Source organism: Haliotis cracherodii, unplaced genomic scaffold (genome assembly GCF_022045235.1).
Source record: "Haliotis cracherodii isolate W230 unplaced genomic scaffold, xgHalCrac1.p SCAF_4, whole genome shotgun sequence".
In the NCBI taxonomy this organism is placed as follows: Eukaryota; Metazoa; Mollusca; class Gastropoda; order Lepetellida; family Haliotidae; genus Haliotis; species Haliotis cracherodii.
The window spans coordinates 15062952-15081002 of record NW_027266297.1 but is presented as its reverse complement, the minus strand read 5'-3'; the positions used below and the strand labels follow the sequence as shown (position 1 = coordinate 15081002).

The 18051-nt window shown below is 43.4% G+C and overlaps 1 protein-coding gene across 1 annotated transcript; it reads left to right on the top strand.

The window, feature by feature from the left end:
* The first annotated feature begins 652 nt into the window (after positions 1-652).
* LOC139479926 (uncharacterized) lies at positions 653-16526 on the top strand. Its single transcript, XM_071262859.1, has 13 exons — positions 653-789; positions 3176-3337; positions 4845-4924; positions 6004-6139; positions 7069-7200; positions 9179-9196; positions 10489-10709; positions 12160-12311; positions 13378-13526; positions 14373-14466; positions 15254-15428; positions 15799-15889; positions 16437-16526. Exons 1-12 carry the CDS (start codon positions 717-719, stop codon positions 15844-15846), a joined length of 1440 nt encoding a protein of 479 aa, XP_071118960.1. The 5' UTR covers positions 653-716; the 3' UTR covers positions 15847-15889; positions 16437-16526.
* Positions 16527-18051: the final 1525 nt, after the last annotated feature.

Below are 18051 nucleotides of genomic sequence, written 5' to 3'. Positions count from 1 at the left end.
ATACTCCAGCTGTAACATGACCGCGACCTGTAAATAATCATCTGGACCAGACAAACCAGTGATTGATATCAACAGTTAACGCCATCAAGGTACGCTGACATGCCATCACCGAACTTGACCATTTGATCCATTGCGTCGCCTCGGACGACACGCATAGGCTGGACAGCAGTAGTCTGTCATACAGATCCTGAAACAAAAATATCAAATACATCCAATGTAAGTCTATATTTGGTAATTATATTTGGTATAATATTTGGCAAGTCTAGATTACTGCAGTATCAGGTCTGAAAATGAATAAAGTCTCTTGGCTCCTTTTTATTATATTTTATAACTATAATTTAACAACTGTTTTTTGTTTGTTTGTTTTTTGCTGTAAAATATGTAACGTTCATTTCAGAAACTAGATGTTAATGTAGGACACCGGATATTACCCATATTCTGCACGGTAGAATGTAAAAACATGTGTGCAGGCAATGTTTTGTCACAGTTCAACAGAACATGTGTGTATGAGACTGTGTGACCTTTCACTTATTCAATAATGCCATAGAATTAGAACCTGACATTTAAGAATTTAAGGTGTATCCGGACTAAAGACCATTTAATCGCTAGTCATTAACCAGTTTAGTTGCGATTACTTCCCGTGGACAAGTTCAGTCGAGAATACAAAAGTTCACCATCCAGAGACGACTTTGACAGCGAAACACAAAGTTTGAGAGATGGTAGGCGACATACTATGGCTTCTTGGGCTGCTGGTTCATCTATCTCTGGGATCTTCGGCACCAGATGAAGGTTTGTGCATTTTGTTCTTTTGAAGGTTTATCGAAACTGTCGATGATTTGTACTTGGATAGAAAATACATCGGACAAATGTTTTCAGCAACGAACCGCAGCGCATAGCTCAAAAAAAGTTGATACACCGTCAATCAATCAAGATAAACAAGAATTGATTTTCACTTTGTGTTAGTTCTAACCTTCGTCTGGGACAAAACTGTATGAATATCGAAGCTTGGTATTTAGTTACTGCAATATTTGTGCAAAAAAAATATTCAGTTCATGTGACGCAGCCATATGGCAACTAGCTACCGATGCTGATTGTTCTTTGACAAAAGGAACAAGCAAGGAGAGTGTGTATGTTTAAACTCCTTTACAGCAACATGCTTTTATGCTTTGTTTTCATCAATCCGCATCTGTGGTTTGGTAGAAAAACCTTCAGGCCGGAGAGCCTCTTTGGTTCGATCCCCGGCCGCGTCATACCAAAAGACGAAAAAAGACGTTACCTTGCCTGTCGCTCAGCATTACGGGGATAAAACAAGGACTGGTCGACTCGGAGTCAGTATAAGGTGTATGAGTGGTGTCTCCATGGTAACTGCGGTATGATATCGCATTAGGCTAGTGAATGCCCGGACAAGCAGCTATACGGACGTGTATGAACGTCGCTCATTTCACTTCACTGTTTACAACGAAAATATTTAAATGATAAAGTTTTCAGACCCGATGAACCAGTTATGGGATTATGTACAACGTACCAAACTGTCCGTGCACGATGGTACGCAGTCTTTGATCAACAATCTCAATAACTGGTTCATCGGGTCTGAAAACAACGTACCATGCTGTCCGTGCACGGTGACACGCCGTCTTTCAACAACAATGTCAATAACTGGTCCATCGGGTCTGAAAACAAGTACCATGCTGTCCGTGCACGATGACACGCAGTCTTTAAACAACAATCTCAATAACTGGTCCATCGGGTCTGAAAACAAGTACCATGCTGTCCGTGCACGATGACACGCAGTCTTTAAACAACAATCTCAATAACTGGTCCATCGGGTCTGAAAACAACGTACCATGCTGTCCGTGCACGGTGACACGCAGTCTTTAAACAACAATCTCAATAACTGGTCCATCGGGTCTGAAAACAACGTACCACGCTGTCCGCGCACGGTGACACGCAGTCTTTAAACAACAATGTCAATAACTGGTCCATCGGGTCTGAAAACAACGTACCATGCTGTCCGTGCACGGTGACACGCAGTCTTTAAACAACAATCTCAATAACTGGTCCATCGGGTCTGAAAACAACGTACCATGCTGTCCGTGCACGGTGACACGCAGTCTTTAAACAACAATCTCAATAACTGGTCCATCGGGTCTGAAAACAACGTACCAAACTGTCCGCGCACGGTGACACGCAGTCTTTAAACAACAATCTCAACAACTGGTCCATCGGGTCTGAAAACAACGTACCACGCTGTCCGCGCACGGTGACACGCAGTCTTTAAACAACAATCTCAATAACTGGTTCATCGGGTCTGAAAACAACGTACCATGCTGTCCGTGCACGGTGACACGCAGTCTTTAAACAACAATCTCAATAACTGGTCCATCGGGTCTGAAAACAACGTACCACGCTGTCCGCGCACGGTGACACGCAGTCTTTAAACAACAATCTCAATAACTGGTCCATCGGGTCTGAAAACAACGTACCACGCTGTCCGCGCACGGTGACACGCAGTCTTTCAACAACAATCTCAATAACTGGTTCATCGGGTCTGAAAACAACGTACCATGCTGTCCGTGCACGGTGACACGCAGTCTTTAAACAACAATCTCAATAACTGGTCCATCGGGTCTGAAAACAACGTACCACGCTGTCCGCGCACGGTGACACGCAGTCTTTAAACAACAATCTCAATAACTGGTCCATCGGGTCTGAAAACAACGTACCACGCTGTCCGCGCACGGTGACACGCGGTCTTTAAACAACAATCTCAATAACTGGTCCATCGGGTCTGAAACAACGTACCACGCTGTCCGCGCACGGTGACACGCAGTCTTTAAAAAACAATCTCAATAACTGGTCCATCGGGTCTGAAAACAAGTACCATGCTGTCCGCGCACGGTGACACGCAGTCTTTAAACAACAATGTCAATAACTGGTCCATCGGGTCTGAAAACAAGTACCATGCTGTCCGCACACGGTGACTTTAAACAAAAACAAACAAATCAATCACATCTTTCAATACTTGTTTATATCACAACGGCTGAGTTTTCAGATGCTCCTTTGTATCATGTAAAACTCCAACGCAATAACATTTCATATGAAAACATGAAAACCAACTTACCTCGCATATCGACAACAACAACTGTAATAAATTTGAAGTTTAATCTAATTCCAGATGTTCCGCAACTCAAATCGACCTGTCCAGAAGGGTGGACACAGGACGGACGATACTGCTTCACTGTCAATGAAGAAACAGTCGATTTTAGGGGCGCCGCCGTGGCCTGTAACGGAAGCGTTGGAAGCATTCGCAACATGGAGCAGAACGTCATCCTTAAGGGTAAAGTAAAATCACTTCTCTTCATACATTTCTTCCTTCATAACTCCATTCTGCTAATGATATACTAGCATAACCTGGACCCTTTGACGTCATCACCTCCAAATATCTTATCACCAGTTTGTCACAGAATGTCTCTCCCTCATGGGGTGTGGCCCAGTCGTGTACGGCGATTCGCTCTACATTGTCGCGTCCCTTGGACACGCCAGAAACCTATGTTCGTGGGTTCGAATCCCGCTTCGCACCGATTATGGGTCTTGGTTTGTCAGCACCATACCCGTGCTCGTGGGTTTCACCGAAGTGGTAAACGTCTGAGACCTGCATCACTTCGGGCTTTCCTCCCACATTAGGCTGACACGATGTGATATAACTGGGATACTGTTACAAGTGGCGTTAAAACCCAACTCACTCCTCACTCCTCACTCACTCACTCTCCCCCTCATGAACTTGAAATAAAAAACTAATCAAAAGTTTGGCAAAGATTTGTATTCAAAATCTCGGTCTCGATTTATTTAAACAGAACAAAAAAGACTGTCATATATATTTTTCGGTTGGAAAATATGTTTCCCTGAGTACTAATGCTACAAGACATTCTGGTTGTATTTTCGATGGGGCTCAAACGTCGCGACGACTACAATCGACACTGATGTTTGTCTTAATCGTGGAAGAACAGTGTATTTTGATTTGACGTCTAATTTCAGTGTCGTGTCATTCAAACCGGCCTGAAAACGATGCTGTGGCTTCAGGCTATTTATGATAATCGAATGGACATACAATACCCTGCATCATCGAGGATGCATGCATTCGTGGAATGATGGTTGTTAGCATTACCACAAGAGTTCTTGACGTCATCAATCCTCTGTTCTGAATTTATACTAAATAATATGACTGTCCTGTCGTATTTATCAGTATTATCACTGTACTGCATCCTGATATTTCCCTCATGACCATATCTCCATTCTATTACGTATATACCCGTGAAGATCCGTCGTAGAATAGGTCTTCAGCAACCCATGCTTGCCGTAAAAGGCGTCTATGCTTGTCGTTAGAGGCGACTAACGGGATCGGCTGGTCAGGCTCGCTGACTTGGTTGATGCATATCATCGTATCCCAATTGCGTGAATCGATGTTCATGATGTCAGTCACCGGATTGTCTTGTCCAGACTTGATTTACAGACCGCCGTCACATACGGTGTAGTAATGCTGAGTGCGGCATTAAACAACAAGCAAACAAAAACAAAACCCTCACCTATTCGCCGTTTCGGATGTGACGTCACACCTTCATCGCTCTTATCAAAGACTTAGCACAGAATTTCTCTCGCTCATGACCTTAAAATCACCAACCAATCAAAATGCCTCTTCTGAACGTGAGTTGGGTACAAATGTACATTCAATATGTCGGTCTCCCCCGAGCGAGGCCTCGCTGCATTTTACGGCATATTGCCTTGTTATTATAAATCATCCGGTTCTGTATCCTTCACCAGTACTTTCAAAGTTCTGTTTCTTGCAGGAATTATAAAGGAACCCACATGGATACATGTACAGTATATAAGTGATTACGGCTGGGTTGAACCTGGAGAGCAGGCATCGGTAAGTGTGAGTGAGTGAGTGAATTGGGTTTAACGCCGCATTTAACAGTATTCCAGTTATATCGCGGCGTGTCAGCTTAATGTGGGAGGAAAGCCCGAAGTAATGCAGGTCTCAGACGTTTGCCACTTCGGTGAAACCTACGAGCACGGGTATGGTGCTGAAAAACCTAGGAACAAAATCGGGGCGAAGCGGGATTCGAGCCACAGTCAGAGGTTTCTGGCGTGCCCAAGGGACGCAACTCTGGACAGCGAACCGCAGCGCCTGAGACGACTGCACCCCCATTGCCCTGCCGTCAAAATTGCGAATGACGAATGTTACAGACTTTATAACCCAAATTCCATGAATATAATCTGGGGCATTTTTCTGAAATAGTGAGTGAGTAAGGTTTTACGCCGCCTTTAGCAATATTCCAGCAATATCACGGCGAGGGACACCAGAAATGGGCTTCACACATTGTACCCATGTCCGAAATCGAACCCGGGACTTTAGCGTGACGAGCGAATGCTTTAACCATTAGGCTACCCCACCGCCCCCTTTTTTCTGAAATAAGACTGACTGGCATTGAATTAGGCGTCAAAGACCTTGTGTACTTGATAACGTAAGTATTTATTATGCGAATTTGACGAAACGCAATATAGATGATCCCTGGGGTGAATGTCTCGATCTCCAGAACTCTAAATAAATAACACAGCACCTGGTGGTGTCAAACGTCAAGGTCATTCTCAAATGAAACCACCGACGTCATATAACGTACATACGGCGTTGAGTTTGGCGTGAAACAATAACAAAAAGTCATAAAATGACCCCAACGTGTTCTGTTGATTGTCATGTTACAGCTTGTCTTTCCGTTTTCTTATCCAGGATATCATGTTTCTCGTTAGAGTTGACAACATGGGGTTCTGGTACACATGCTCTGTTTCTGATGTGTGTGCGTCATCGTACCCTGATGGCGTTGATCGCTGCTCATGCTATCAATCACTGGTTGGCATGATCTCGACCTGTATTTTTTTATGGCTGGCATATTGCTTAGTGCGCCTCAACAAAAATCATTCTCTCACTTTTTATTGTCTTTTCATTAGCTCAACTTCTCAAACCCAAAAGAAACCATCCACCGGTCCGGCCTTTACAAATGCGGTCTGCTGACCCCCGAGGGCACCTGGGACCTTGACGACTGCAGAGGATCGGAGCACCCAAGTCTTTGTCAAAGGTCTCTGGGTAAGTTGCCCGTGGGGATTACGGGTTAGAGTGGAAAGACCCGAAGACCATATAATAATCAAATACCTGTTGCATTTTGGGATTCCGGGTTAGAATCGGTCTCCAGCCTGGTTCTCTGGGTAGGCTGCGCTTGCGCTACCTTGGGAACGAGGCTGATAGATCACCAGCAAGTGACGTAGTGGATCGGGTGGTCAGGCTTGACCACCTGGTGACCACAAGCAAGTGACTTAATGGATGGGGTGGTCAGGCTTGACAACCTGGTTGATGGCCTGTCATTGTAACCGACGGTGTGGATCGTTGCTTACGATATCAATCTGTGGATTGTCTGGTCCGGTTATATTCAGGCCGTCGTCCCGGGTTAGAATAGGTATAAATAGGAGGCAGGCACCCCATGCTTGCCGTAGGAGACGACTATGCTTGTCGTTGGAAGTGACTAACGGGATCGGGTGGTCAGGCTCGCTGACTTGGTTGATGCATGTCATCGTATCCCATTTTGCGTGCATCGATGTTCATGATGTCAATCACTGGATTGTCTATTCCAGACTGCCGTCCACAAAGAATGGAAAGTGATGTCATTTGTAGAAGAAGGGGCGGTCGGCTAGCCTAGTGGTTAAAGCGCTCGCTCGTCACGCCGAAGACCCGGGTTCGATTCCCAACATGGGTACAATGTGTGAAGCCCATTTCTGGTGTCCCCCACCGTGATATTGCTGGAATATTGCTAAAAGCGGCGTTAAACCATACTCAGTCACTCATTTGTAGAAGAACGTGCATATAGACGAGGTGTGTGTATTAACGAGGTTTTACTGTACTGACTTCTGATTATTATCATTATCATTATTATCATCATCATCATCATCATCATCATCATCATCATCATCATTATTATTATTATTATTATTATTATTATTATTATTATCATCATCATCAAGAATGTGAGGACGGCTGGTTTGGCGACAAATGCATGGACAGATGCCACTGTTTCACCCCTGGCTGTAACAGCAGCTCTGGGGAGTGTTCCCACGGCTGCAAGGTGGGCTGGACAGGGCCAAGCTGCAATATTCGTGAGTACAGCTTCAATACACATGAACATTGCTTCAAAATACGTGGTCGTACCTTCAAAACATATTAGTTCAGCTTCAAAACACGTGGTTATAGTTTCAACACCTCTGGGGATTGCTTTAGTGCACGTGAGTATAGCTTCAGTACACGTGAGTATAGCTTCAGTACACGTGAGTATAGCTTCAGTACACGTGAGTATAGCTTCAGTACACGTGAGTGTAGCTTCAGTACACGTGAGTGTAGCTTCAGTACACGTGAGTATAGCTTCAGTACACGGGAGTATAGCTTCAGTACACGTGAGTATAGCTTCAGTACACGTGAGTGTAGCTTCAGTACACGGGAGTATAGCTTCAGTACACGTGAGTATAGCTTCAGTACACGTGAGTGTAGCTTCAGTACACGTGAGTGTAGCTTCAATACACAGGGGTATAGCTTCAGTACACGTGAGTATAGCTTCAATACACAGGGGTATAGCTTCGAAATACATGGTTAAAGCTTCAATGTACATGTATAGCTTCAAAACACGTGGTTATATATTCAACACATGTGAGTATAGTTTCAAGACAAGTGGGTAAAGCTGCAGTGCACATGACTGTACCTAAAGCACTTTGAAAACAGTAGAATCAATAGGATGACGTTGCAGCACACTAGAATCAATAGGGTGACGTTACCGAATATTCACAATACCCTGTAGAATCAATAGGATTGCGTGACTGGAGTATGCTAAGGCAAGTAGAATCAATAGGATGGCGTTGCAGGAGGTTACTAAGGCACAGTAGAATCAGTACGTTACTGAATATTCCCAATACCCCGTAGAATCAATAGAATGACGTTACTGAATATTCCCAATACCCTGTAGAATCAGTAGGATCACGTTGCAGGAGGTTCCTAAGGCACAGTGGAATCAATAGGGTGACGTTACTGAATATTCCCAATACCCTGTAGAATCAACAGGATGACATTACTGGAGGTTGCCAAGGCAAGCAGAATCAATAGGATGACGTTGCGGGAGTTTCCTAAGGCAAGTAGAATCAATAGGATGACGTTGCGGGAGTTTCCTAAGGCAAGTAGAATCAATAGGATGACGTTGCGGGAGTTTCCTAAGGCAAGTAGAATCAATATGATGACGTTGCAGGAATTTCCTAAGGCAAGCAGAATCAATAGGATGACGTTGCGGGAGTTTCCTAAGGCAAGTAGAATCAATAGGATGACGTTGCGGGAGTTTCCTAAGGCAAGTAGAATCAATAGGATGACGTTGCAGGAATTTCCTAAGGCAAGCAGAATCAATAGGATTACGTTGCGGGAGTTTCCTAAGGCAAGTAGAATCAATAGGATTACGTTGCGGGAGTTTCCTAAGGCAAGTAGAATCAATAGGATGACGTTGCGGGAGTTTCCTAAGGCAAGTAGAATCAATAGGATGACGTTGCGGGAGTTTCCTAAGGCAAGAAGAATCAATAGGATTTCTTTGCGGGAGTTTCCTAAGGCAAGTAGCATCAATAGGATTTCGTTGCGGGAGGTTCCTAAGAGGCAGTAGAATCAATAGGACGACGTTACTGAATATTCCCAATACCCTGTAGAATCAACAGGATGACATTACTGGAGGTTGCTAAGGCAAGTCGAATCAATGGGATGACGTTACTGAAAGATCTTAACGCACAGTACAATCAACAGGGTGGCGTTGTTGGAGGTTGCTGAGACAAACATGAATCATTTGGATGACATACGATTGAAAAACCATTGATATTAGAACTGTTTTGAACTCGAGTGTTTTTTTTCTGACCAGAATGTCAATCATATGTAACATACAGCTACTATCTGATACATTCTAATGATTCAAACACCCATATTATATTGCGTCCCCCAAGGCTCGCCATGACATATTTGTGTCTTTCTCAGTTTTGCTTGTGTACAGGATGTAGCATTTTGTGTTTGGTAAGACCATGTTAATGAATATTTTCACATTTCCATTTCCATTTCCAGGTCAAAAGAAGACTGAAGGTAGGCAAATTTTACTCCTGATTTGCGGGTTATCCAGTATCAATACAACCGGACCCACCAACACATAAATGAAACTAAATTGAATGTACAATAAACAAGGGTTATAACGAACCCAAAGGGACTACTAATTATAGTTCGTTATAACCGTAGTTCGTTATAAGCATATGTGCTGCAAATATACAGCAAATGGAAGGGATCAAAATACATTTTGTTATATCCGTCAGTTCGTTATAAGCGTGTTCGTTATAAAAGTAGTTTACTGTAGTTCAAATGTGAACAGCGAATAGTTATAGCATGTTCACTAAAATCCCTATGGAGATTCAAGGGTCACATAAACAGATGTAGTATCCAGCTGCCGCAGCGAGCTAATCTTGGACCTACTCAGTATCCAGTGCATCATGCGACTGAAATGGAGATCGGCTGATCAGGTTTCGTTACATTGCTGCTTGCGTTTCATTATGCCCTGACTCAACTATTTTCAGCCAGCGATACAGTTCATATATTACTAAGTGCATCTTCCCGAGGCAAGGGCGTTAACTGGCTATAAAAGATCAGTTTCCACCCTTGCCGAACTAGGCTGGGATTCCGGAGTTACATTTTGGCTTGACTAACGAGTACCGAACTAGACATCCGGTTCATAAACAACAGACCCGTAAAGATCCGGGGTAGAATAGGTCTTCAGCAACCCACGCTTCCCTACCGGGTACCCATTTAGCGCTGGTGAACAGAGGCATATTACGAGCAAAGTCCCTTGCCTCAGGTGACATCACATGTGGTACATGTGCCTGATCCGTGAAGATCCGGGGTAGAATAGGTCTTCAGCAACCCATGCTTGCCGTAAAAGGCGGCTATGCTTGTCGTACGAGGCGACGAACGGGATCGGGTGGTCAGGCTCGCCGAGTTGGTTGATGCATGTCATCGATCCCAATTGTGTGGATCGATGCTCATGATATCAATCACTGCATTGTCTGGTCCAGACTCGATTATTCACAGACCGCCGTCATATAGCTGGAATATTGCTGAGTGCGACGTTACACAACAAACCAAATCAAATCATAAACAACATGGATCCAAGCGCAGACATAACTCGTAACAGCAACTGGTGGCACCACGATCGAGCCCAGAAATTCCAACCTAGTTCGGCAAGGGTGGAAACTGGACTTTTATGGTCAGTTAACGCCCTTGCTTCTGGAAGATGTACTAAGTATGATGTCAAGCAGCATTCAGCATCTACGTAGTCAATTTCGACATTGCAGGAGTACTGTTTAATCCACACTTTATGTCCATTTCAGCCAGGTATCACTGTATGCGGGATGGTGAAGACCAGTATCATATGATTCTGAAAGTGGATAATCATGGCATCAACTTTCGCAGTGTTAACGCCCTTACCCCCGATGGATCGATCAGCCAAACATGTTCAAAGGCCAATTTCACTATCAACGGAGATGGTCCGATGTTGACATACATCCATGGAAACGACACGCAATTCTCCCCCGATTGTTCTGCACAAAAGGTCTGATGTATATTTCATTGTTTTTCCTCAGCATTTTCTGAAACAAAATGAGTTATTTTTTTCAAATCATGCGGAAAATAAATAAACTACACTTTAAATATGTTTTTTATCAACAGCTTTGACACTGGGTGGTTAAGGAAACACTGAAAATGCAGCTCACGTGTCACCAGCAACAATGGCAAACGAGAATGTGATCCCATCCTTACGACCCGTGAAGATCTGGGTTAGAATAGGTCTTCAGCAACCCATGCTTGTCGTAAGAGGCGACTAACGGGATCGGGTGGTCAGGCTCGCTGACTTAGTTGATGCATGTCATCGTATCCCAATTGCGAGGATCGATGCTCATGTCAATCACTGGATTGTCTGGTCTAGACTCGTTTATAAAGCTAGAAAAGCGCAGCGTTAAACAAACAAAAAAACAAAGAACCTGTGAGACTAAATGGGTGGGCATTTTCCCGAGGCAAGGGCGTTAAGTGACTATAAACTATATTATCGTCAGTTATCGCCCTTGCCTCGGGAAGATGATGGCTGGGTGGTCAGGCTCCATGTGTAATCGTATTCCGACAGTGCTCTAAATATCATTCATCGGTTTGTCTGGCCCAGATTCAGTTATCCAACAGATCACGTTCATATGGAATATTGCTGAGTGCGGTGTTAAACAACACTGACTGTAAATGTGTTGTGTGCGTACGTTGATTTACTCGTTCGCGCCGGTAATCATAGCATTCACTTTTTCTGTATAGCCGGTCCTCTTAAAAACCTTTGTGTTGTTTTTGTTTTTCTCAAAAGGATATATCTCTCATTGACTATGTATATATTTCTGTAGTAGTTAATGAAGAGAGCTTTCATTTGATATGCTTCATGGCACAATTTAAACAAAAACAAACAATGATAATTTCACATTAGTGCTTCAGATTGGCCTTGACCCCCTGACCTTTGGGGTCAAATATGACTGTGTTCTACCTCTCCGATTTTGGTACGCTTTTTATATGTAATAAAGGGGTCAATTCTGTGTGTAAATCAGTTGAAATCATTTCTGTTGCAATTTGTGGTAGGAGTCTTGCTATTTTCACTGGACTATTTGTTGATGCTGGAATATATGGGGCGGGTGGTTAGCCTAGTGGTTAAAGCGTTCACTCGTCACGCCGAAGACCAAAGATCGATTCCCGACATGGGTACAATGTGTGAAGCTCATTTCTGGTGTCCCCCGCCGTGATATTGCTGGAATATTGCTAAAAGCGGCGTAAAACCATACACACTCACTCACTCACTGGAAAATATACAGTAATGTACGGTTATAACGAACTCAATTTTAGTTCTTTATAACCGTAGTTCGTTATGAGCATATATACAGCATAACTACAGCAAATAGTCGGGACCAAAAGCGTAAGTTCGTTATAAGCGTGTTCGTTATAACCGTAGTTTACTGTCATTGTATTTCCACATACAGGTTGATGACACTGATCCCGTCTATGAATGGACGTTTCGTTTGCAACAAGTTGACGGCGTGCTGTCTCCCTATGACACGGATGTCAAAGTGAGATGCAACTTCACTGATGCTGATGAGATGATTATCTCTACAGCACCTGTGCACGTTAAAAGGTATACCAACTAGAACCATGGCGATGCATAATCATCATCCGCGGATTGATTGAGTTTCTGTACATCCGAAATTTGCAACAATCAGTCACTACATACACTCCAATATAACATAATACTGCAGCGTTCTGCATGACATGACTATATTCCGTTTAATTTCCAAGTTTCATGATATGGGCTCCATATGGTATAGGATCTCGCTTGTCTAATAAGTCGCTGAGAAGAATTACTCTTCACTAGTATTACCCCGTTTAATAGATAGCAACCCACGTTTGCCGTAACAGGCGACTATGCCTGTGGTAAGAGGCGATTAGTGAGTGAGTGAGAGAGTTGGGTTTAACGCCGCTTTTAACATTATTCCAGTTATATCACGACGTGTCAGCTTAATGTGGGAGTAAAGCCCGAAGTGATGCAGGTCTCGGACGTTTACCACTTCAGTGAAACCCACGAGCACGGGTATGGTGCTGACAAACCTAGAAACATAATCGGGGTGAACCGAGATTCGAACCCACAATCATAGGTTTCTGGCGTGTCCAGGGGACGCAACTCTGCACAGCGAATCGCGGCTCCTTAGACGACTGGGCCACCCGTGCCCCCCAAGAGGCGATTAACGCGATCGGGTGTATAGGCTCACTGACTTGGTTGATACATGTCATCGCATCGATATTGTGTAGGTCGATGCTCATGACTGGGTTTTCTGATCCAGACTCGATTATTTACAGCCAGCCGTCATATAGCTGGAATATTGCTGAGTGCGGCGTTAAACAACAAATAAACAAACAAACAAACAAACATGTGAAGCCCCAGAAATTCAGAGCCAAGCTGCAGAACAGGGTTTCCCATTCACTCCGCGACCAACATTGCTTATGTTAGTAGAACATATTCTATTAATCTCCACTAAAAGTTTTTGAAATAACATCAGCGTGAATTTACTATTTACGCACATCACTGAAAAACAGGAAAGTACCAATGATGAAATATCTTGCCCGGACTGCAACTATTACTTGACACGGGCGACAGGCAGTGGTACCTTATTGTCCCTGGCAATAAACAAGTGACAACGTTTCAGGAAAACACAACCCCGAGAAGAAATCGCCCCAAATCACGTCTCTACCAATGTGGTGATCGTGGATGCTAAGAGTGGGGAGGAGGTCAGCCAGGTGGCCCTTGGTCAGGAGATCCAGATGGAGGTTCCTGTTCCCCAGCAGAACTCGACAGGTCAGCATTAGTAGACGAACGTCTAGTCTCTGAAATGAAAACATTTTACAGAAAAAAACGTTGTTTAGTTATCCTAATACAATTTGAATCCAGAGGTTCTCGTCATTTTCAAACTGCAGTAATCTAGACTTGCGAACTATTATAGACTTGCGCGGGCTGTATTAAATATATTGGTTTCAGGGTCTGTATGATTGACTACAGCTCTTGCAGCGTTATTTTGAGTCAGTTCAGATTACCTTTTAGGGATTCCCATGTTAGAATAGCTGCCACGTTTACCCAAGATTATGACATCACTGGTTTGTCAGGTCCAGAATTGCTTGTTCATAGACCGTCATCATATTGCTGATTGTGGCGTTAAACAACACAGATACGCGTTTAAGTTCTTGCGCCTGTTGGGATTCCGGGTCAGAATTGATCCCCAGCAACCTATGACGTCCCATACGACCAAAATCAGTGCCGGGTGGTTACAAAGAGAGCCAAAGAGCCTCCTGGGGAATCCGGTTAGAATGGTTCTCCAGTAACCCCTGCTTGTCGTAACAGGCGACCAAGTGGATCAGGTGGTCAGGCTTTGTGACTTTGTTAATTGCATATCGCTGTATCCCGCTTATGGATTGTTGCTCATAATATCGTTCACTGGATTGTCTGGTCGTTATAAAGCTTAATTATTGTAGCATTAAGCAGCAAGTACACAAAAAACATACACGAAACAGGAGGCAATATCATGTACATGAATTTGTTTCACAACAGACAACCATATTGGGAATCGAACCCATGTGTTTTTTTTGCATGATGTCCGATATACAATATTATATATCGAGGATAAATGCAGGGTTATCACTGTTTCAGATGACAGGTCTGTGATCGGCCTTCTCTCACCCCGGAACTGTGAAGCAAAAAGTCCTGACGGTCAATTTGTGAAAAAGATCACGGATTCAGAAGGGTAACTAATCAAATGATATCACATATGTGGAGGTTTCACGGCTAGATGTGGTCCCTACTTACCTATGATAAAGAGGATGCTTCATGGGCGGTGGTCAGGGTCGGTCACATGGTTCATTGCACGACTGAGTAGATCTTCCCGAGGCAAGGGAGTTAACTGATCATAAAAGTCCCGTTTCCACCCTTGCCCAACTAGGCTGGAATTCCGGATTTACATTTTGTCCAATCAAAAGTCGCGTTACGAACTAAACATCCGGTTCGTAAAAAAACATGGATCTCAACGTGCAGATTTCGGTCGATTGCAGGATTTGCAAAGTATGTGTACCGCCAATTGGGCGCGGACAGATATTTTCCAATTTTTTTTAATGTTTTAATCAAGATGCACTTCGCGGGGTAAGACTCGTTTTTTATATACATCTTGATTTATCGATCAATTCGTCGTGACTGGGCGCCGCCATTTTGTATGAAGTAAATGCAAGTGATCTGAGAGATGTAATCTGATTGGTCAGTAGGAAGGACGTAGAAGGGACATAACTCGTAAGCTAAGATCGAGCCTGGAAGTTCCAGCCTAGGTGGGCAAGGGTGGAAACTGGACTTTTATTGTCATTTAAAGAGTAGATCGTTGCTCGTAATATCTAATGATTTCTCTAGTCCAGATTCGATTATTTACAGGCCGTCGTCATATAGCTGAAATATTGAAGAGTGTGGCGTTACGTAACAACAGAAAAAGACTTCAGTGTATGCCCCAATGCTGTCACTCTTTCAGAGACGTTTTTTTAAATTTTCAGATGCGATGTTTTCGGGTCAAAGTCTGGCGAATTCACCCTGCAAGGCCAAGAAGGCGAGGAAAGACGTATGCGTTCGAATGCGTTCAGCGCTTTCGCTTTTTCTGGATATTCATCCTTGATCTTCAGCTGTGACCTCAAACCTTGCTATAATCCAATTCTCCAAAACTGCATTTCAGTGAGTGCATTATAAATATGAAACTGATCCATTATACAGATTATGATAGACCCTTGTTTCAAACGTGCAGTGTAGCCTAATGTTTTCAAAAAGATTATTCATATTGTGAACTCTCGTAGTCGTAACATTACGAAGCCTTTGCGAATCGTCCCCTACCAGACTCTAAACAAACGTGACATCTCACAGACTAGAGTAGCTTCCCTTTGTTAAAGGCCAATTACTCTTGCGGGAAGACCGATGGATTGCCGCGAAAGGAAATCGTTGACATTTTTGTGCTTTAAAACTACCTTGAAACATTGTGTGTAGACAGTTGCCTTTTATCCTTTGTGGTAGTTACTCCCCTGAATAGCGTTTTATTATTTTCCTTCAGCCATGTAGACGTGGCCGCCGGTATGGCCGGTCTTCTGGTGATCCTTAAACTACTCATCGCGCCAGCATGGTCAGTGAGGTCTTGTATTGAGGTACGTATTTGCTGGTGTACCTAGTACATTAACCCTATAAGGTGCTCATATATACTACTCAAAAGAAGTTAAGTACACATGTCTTGCCATAACAGATAGTAATATGAAAGAATCGGCGGTCCCTAACTTATGTTGAGTAGTATGTAAGAGAACACCATATGGTGCATGTATACTACTCAAAAGAAATTAAGTACCACATGTCTTGCCATAACAGATAGTAATATGAAAGAATCGGCGGTCCCTAACTTATGTTGAGTAGTATGTAAGAGAACACATATGGTGCATGTATACTACTCAAAAGAAGTTATGGACCAACCGATTATTTCAAATGACTATGGTAAATCTTTCATGGCACCTTGATTTCGTTTGGCTGAGCTATTTTTTTAAGTCTTGTGTGTGAATAGTTATTGTGAAACACATTCATCTTGCGTAATCACTGTTTTCTTAGTTAACGCTTTAAATAACTAGCTATATCGCTCACACATATATAAATATTGTGTCACACTATATGTTCAAATTACACATATACTTTCTTTGATCATCACAGGACTAAGGATCGATAGAAGGATGTACTAAGATGCTGCAAAGTTCCATACTACTGTATCAGCTTAAGCAAATAAAATTGATAATTTCCTAATTAATTCATGTCTGGTTTGTGGTGACATGGAATGTCTGTTGTTTAACGCCACACTCACCAATATTGCAGCTATATGGCGGCGTTCTGTAAATAATCGAATCTGGACCAGACAATGCGAAGATTGACATGAGCATCGATCCTGACCACCCGATCCCGTTATGTAAATGCACCTGTATGTATGTCACTGGCCCGTTGGGATTCTCGACTAGAATTGGTCCAAATAATTAAGGTCCTACAAAAGGTTTCTCGTTTCTAATCATTGACCGGCCCAAAAAATCGTCCGTTCGAGAAACACCAAAATCCGGAAAACAGTTATAATCTCCCGTCATCTATATACGATTAGCATTGTAAAAAAAAACCTATTAATTTTTAAACTTATCCTATCTCACACAATACATTTCTTCCTTCTTTCGAACCTTATGTCGAAACATGCTAGAACAAAGTTTCCAGTTTCTAAAACCATTACACCCGAACACATCCCAGCATCACCATGGTTACCACCCAAACAAATGGGTCACGTACAAACGTGTGAAGTTTCACGACTTGATCACCAGAATACCTCTGCCACATTATTCTCTTTCTCATCGCTAACCCTGCGGAGTCGTGTACTGAGTTCAAGAGAAATTTCCATTCAATATTGTTAGGGTGTTTTTTTGTTGTTGCGTGAGCTACCTCCTCATTAGTAATAACATCTTTACCGTTTATATTTCCGCAAATGCCACAGGCGTTATCCACCGTAACAGTCGTGAAACCACCTCCTGTATCTACCATACCATCCTTGTCGGTTGAAAACAATGGCCTCTCGGACAGTTTCCTCACTGACGACGTTCCCGCCAAAACGAACCTGTCGTCTGTCCCCAGTGCGCCCGTTACCACGCCTAGGCTGGAGCAACCTGCAGCCATGGATGTCCGCCCGGTTATGTATAGGATAAAGCACCTCTTCCCGCCTTTACGACGACCTCGACCTGTGTGCATGAGGATACACGATTGCCTCCTACAGTCGTCCCGCATTCAGCAGACTACTCACATTACTGTATAATGTAGACTTGATATTCATGTATGTAAGATTTAGTGTGATTTTGTTGGAATATTGCCACAAGCATTCATTCATGCACCTACCACTCACTCATTCATGCACCTACCATCACCTGGATCGGATTAACAATGTCGGTCTGGAGACGTCCATATATTGGCATCGCCCTCACCTTACGAAAAGAGACTCCATATCAATAACGTTGAATTCAACGGTCATTATGGCTGTATCACACTGAGCAGAGATACTTTGTGCGTCAGACAATCTATCAGTCGTCTGGAATATCAACAAAATGGGCTCCACCAAGTCGATGTGCTTCTTGTCACTGACTTCTTCCGGTAGATCGACTCCCTGACCAGTCATGTCAGAGCAATACACGTTCGCCGGATCCACGCTGTCATAGCAAACACCATATCCTGACCAGACCATTAGTCATTGAAGGAATGACGTCTCCACCCGACGATTGTTTGGTGCATTTGCCACCTCTACCTT

Bases quoted from the DNA above. Each gene is read 5' to 3' on its own strand.
- LOC139479926 (XM_071262859.1), top strand. From the start codon at position 717: ATGGTAGGCGACATACTATGGCTTCTTGGGCTGCTGGTTCATCTATCT. The intron at 3,338-4,844 runs GTAAAGTAAAAT...TGTTTCTTGCAG, and splicing joins GCAGAACGTCATCCTTAAGG to GAATTATAAAGGAACCCACA. The intron at 10,710-12,159 runs GTCTGATGTATA...TTCCACATACAG, and splicing joins CCGATTGTTCTGCACAAAAG to GTTGATGACACTGATCCCGT.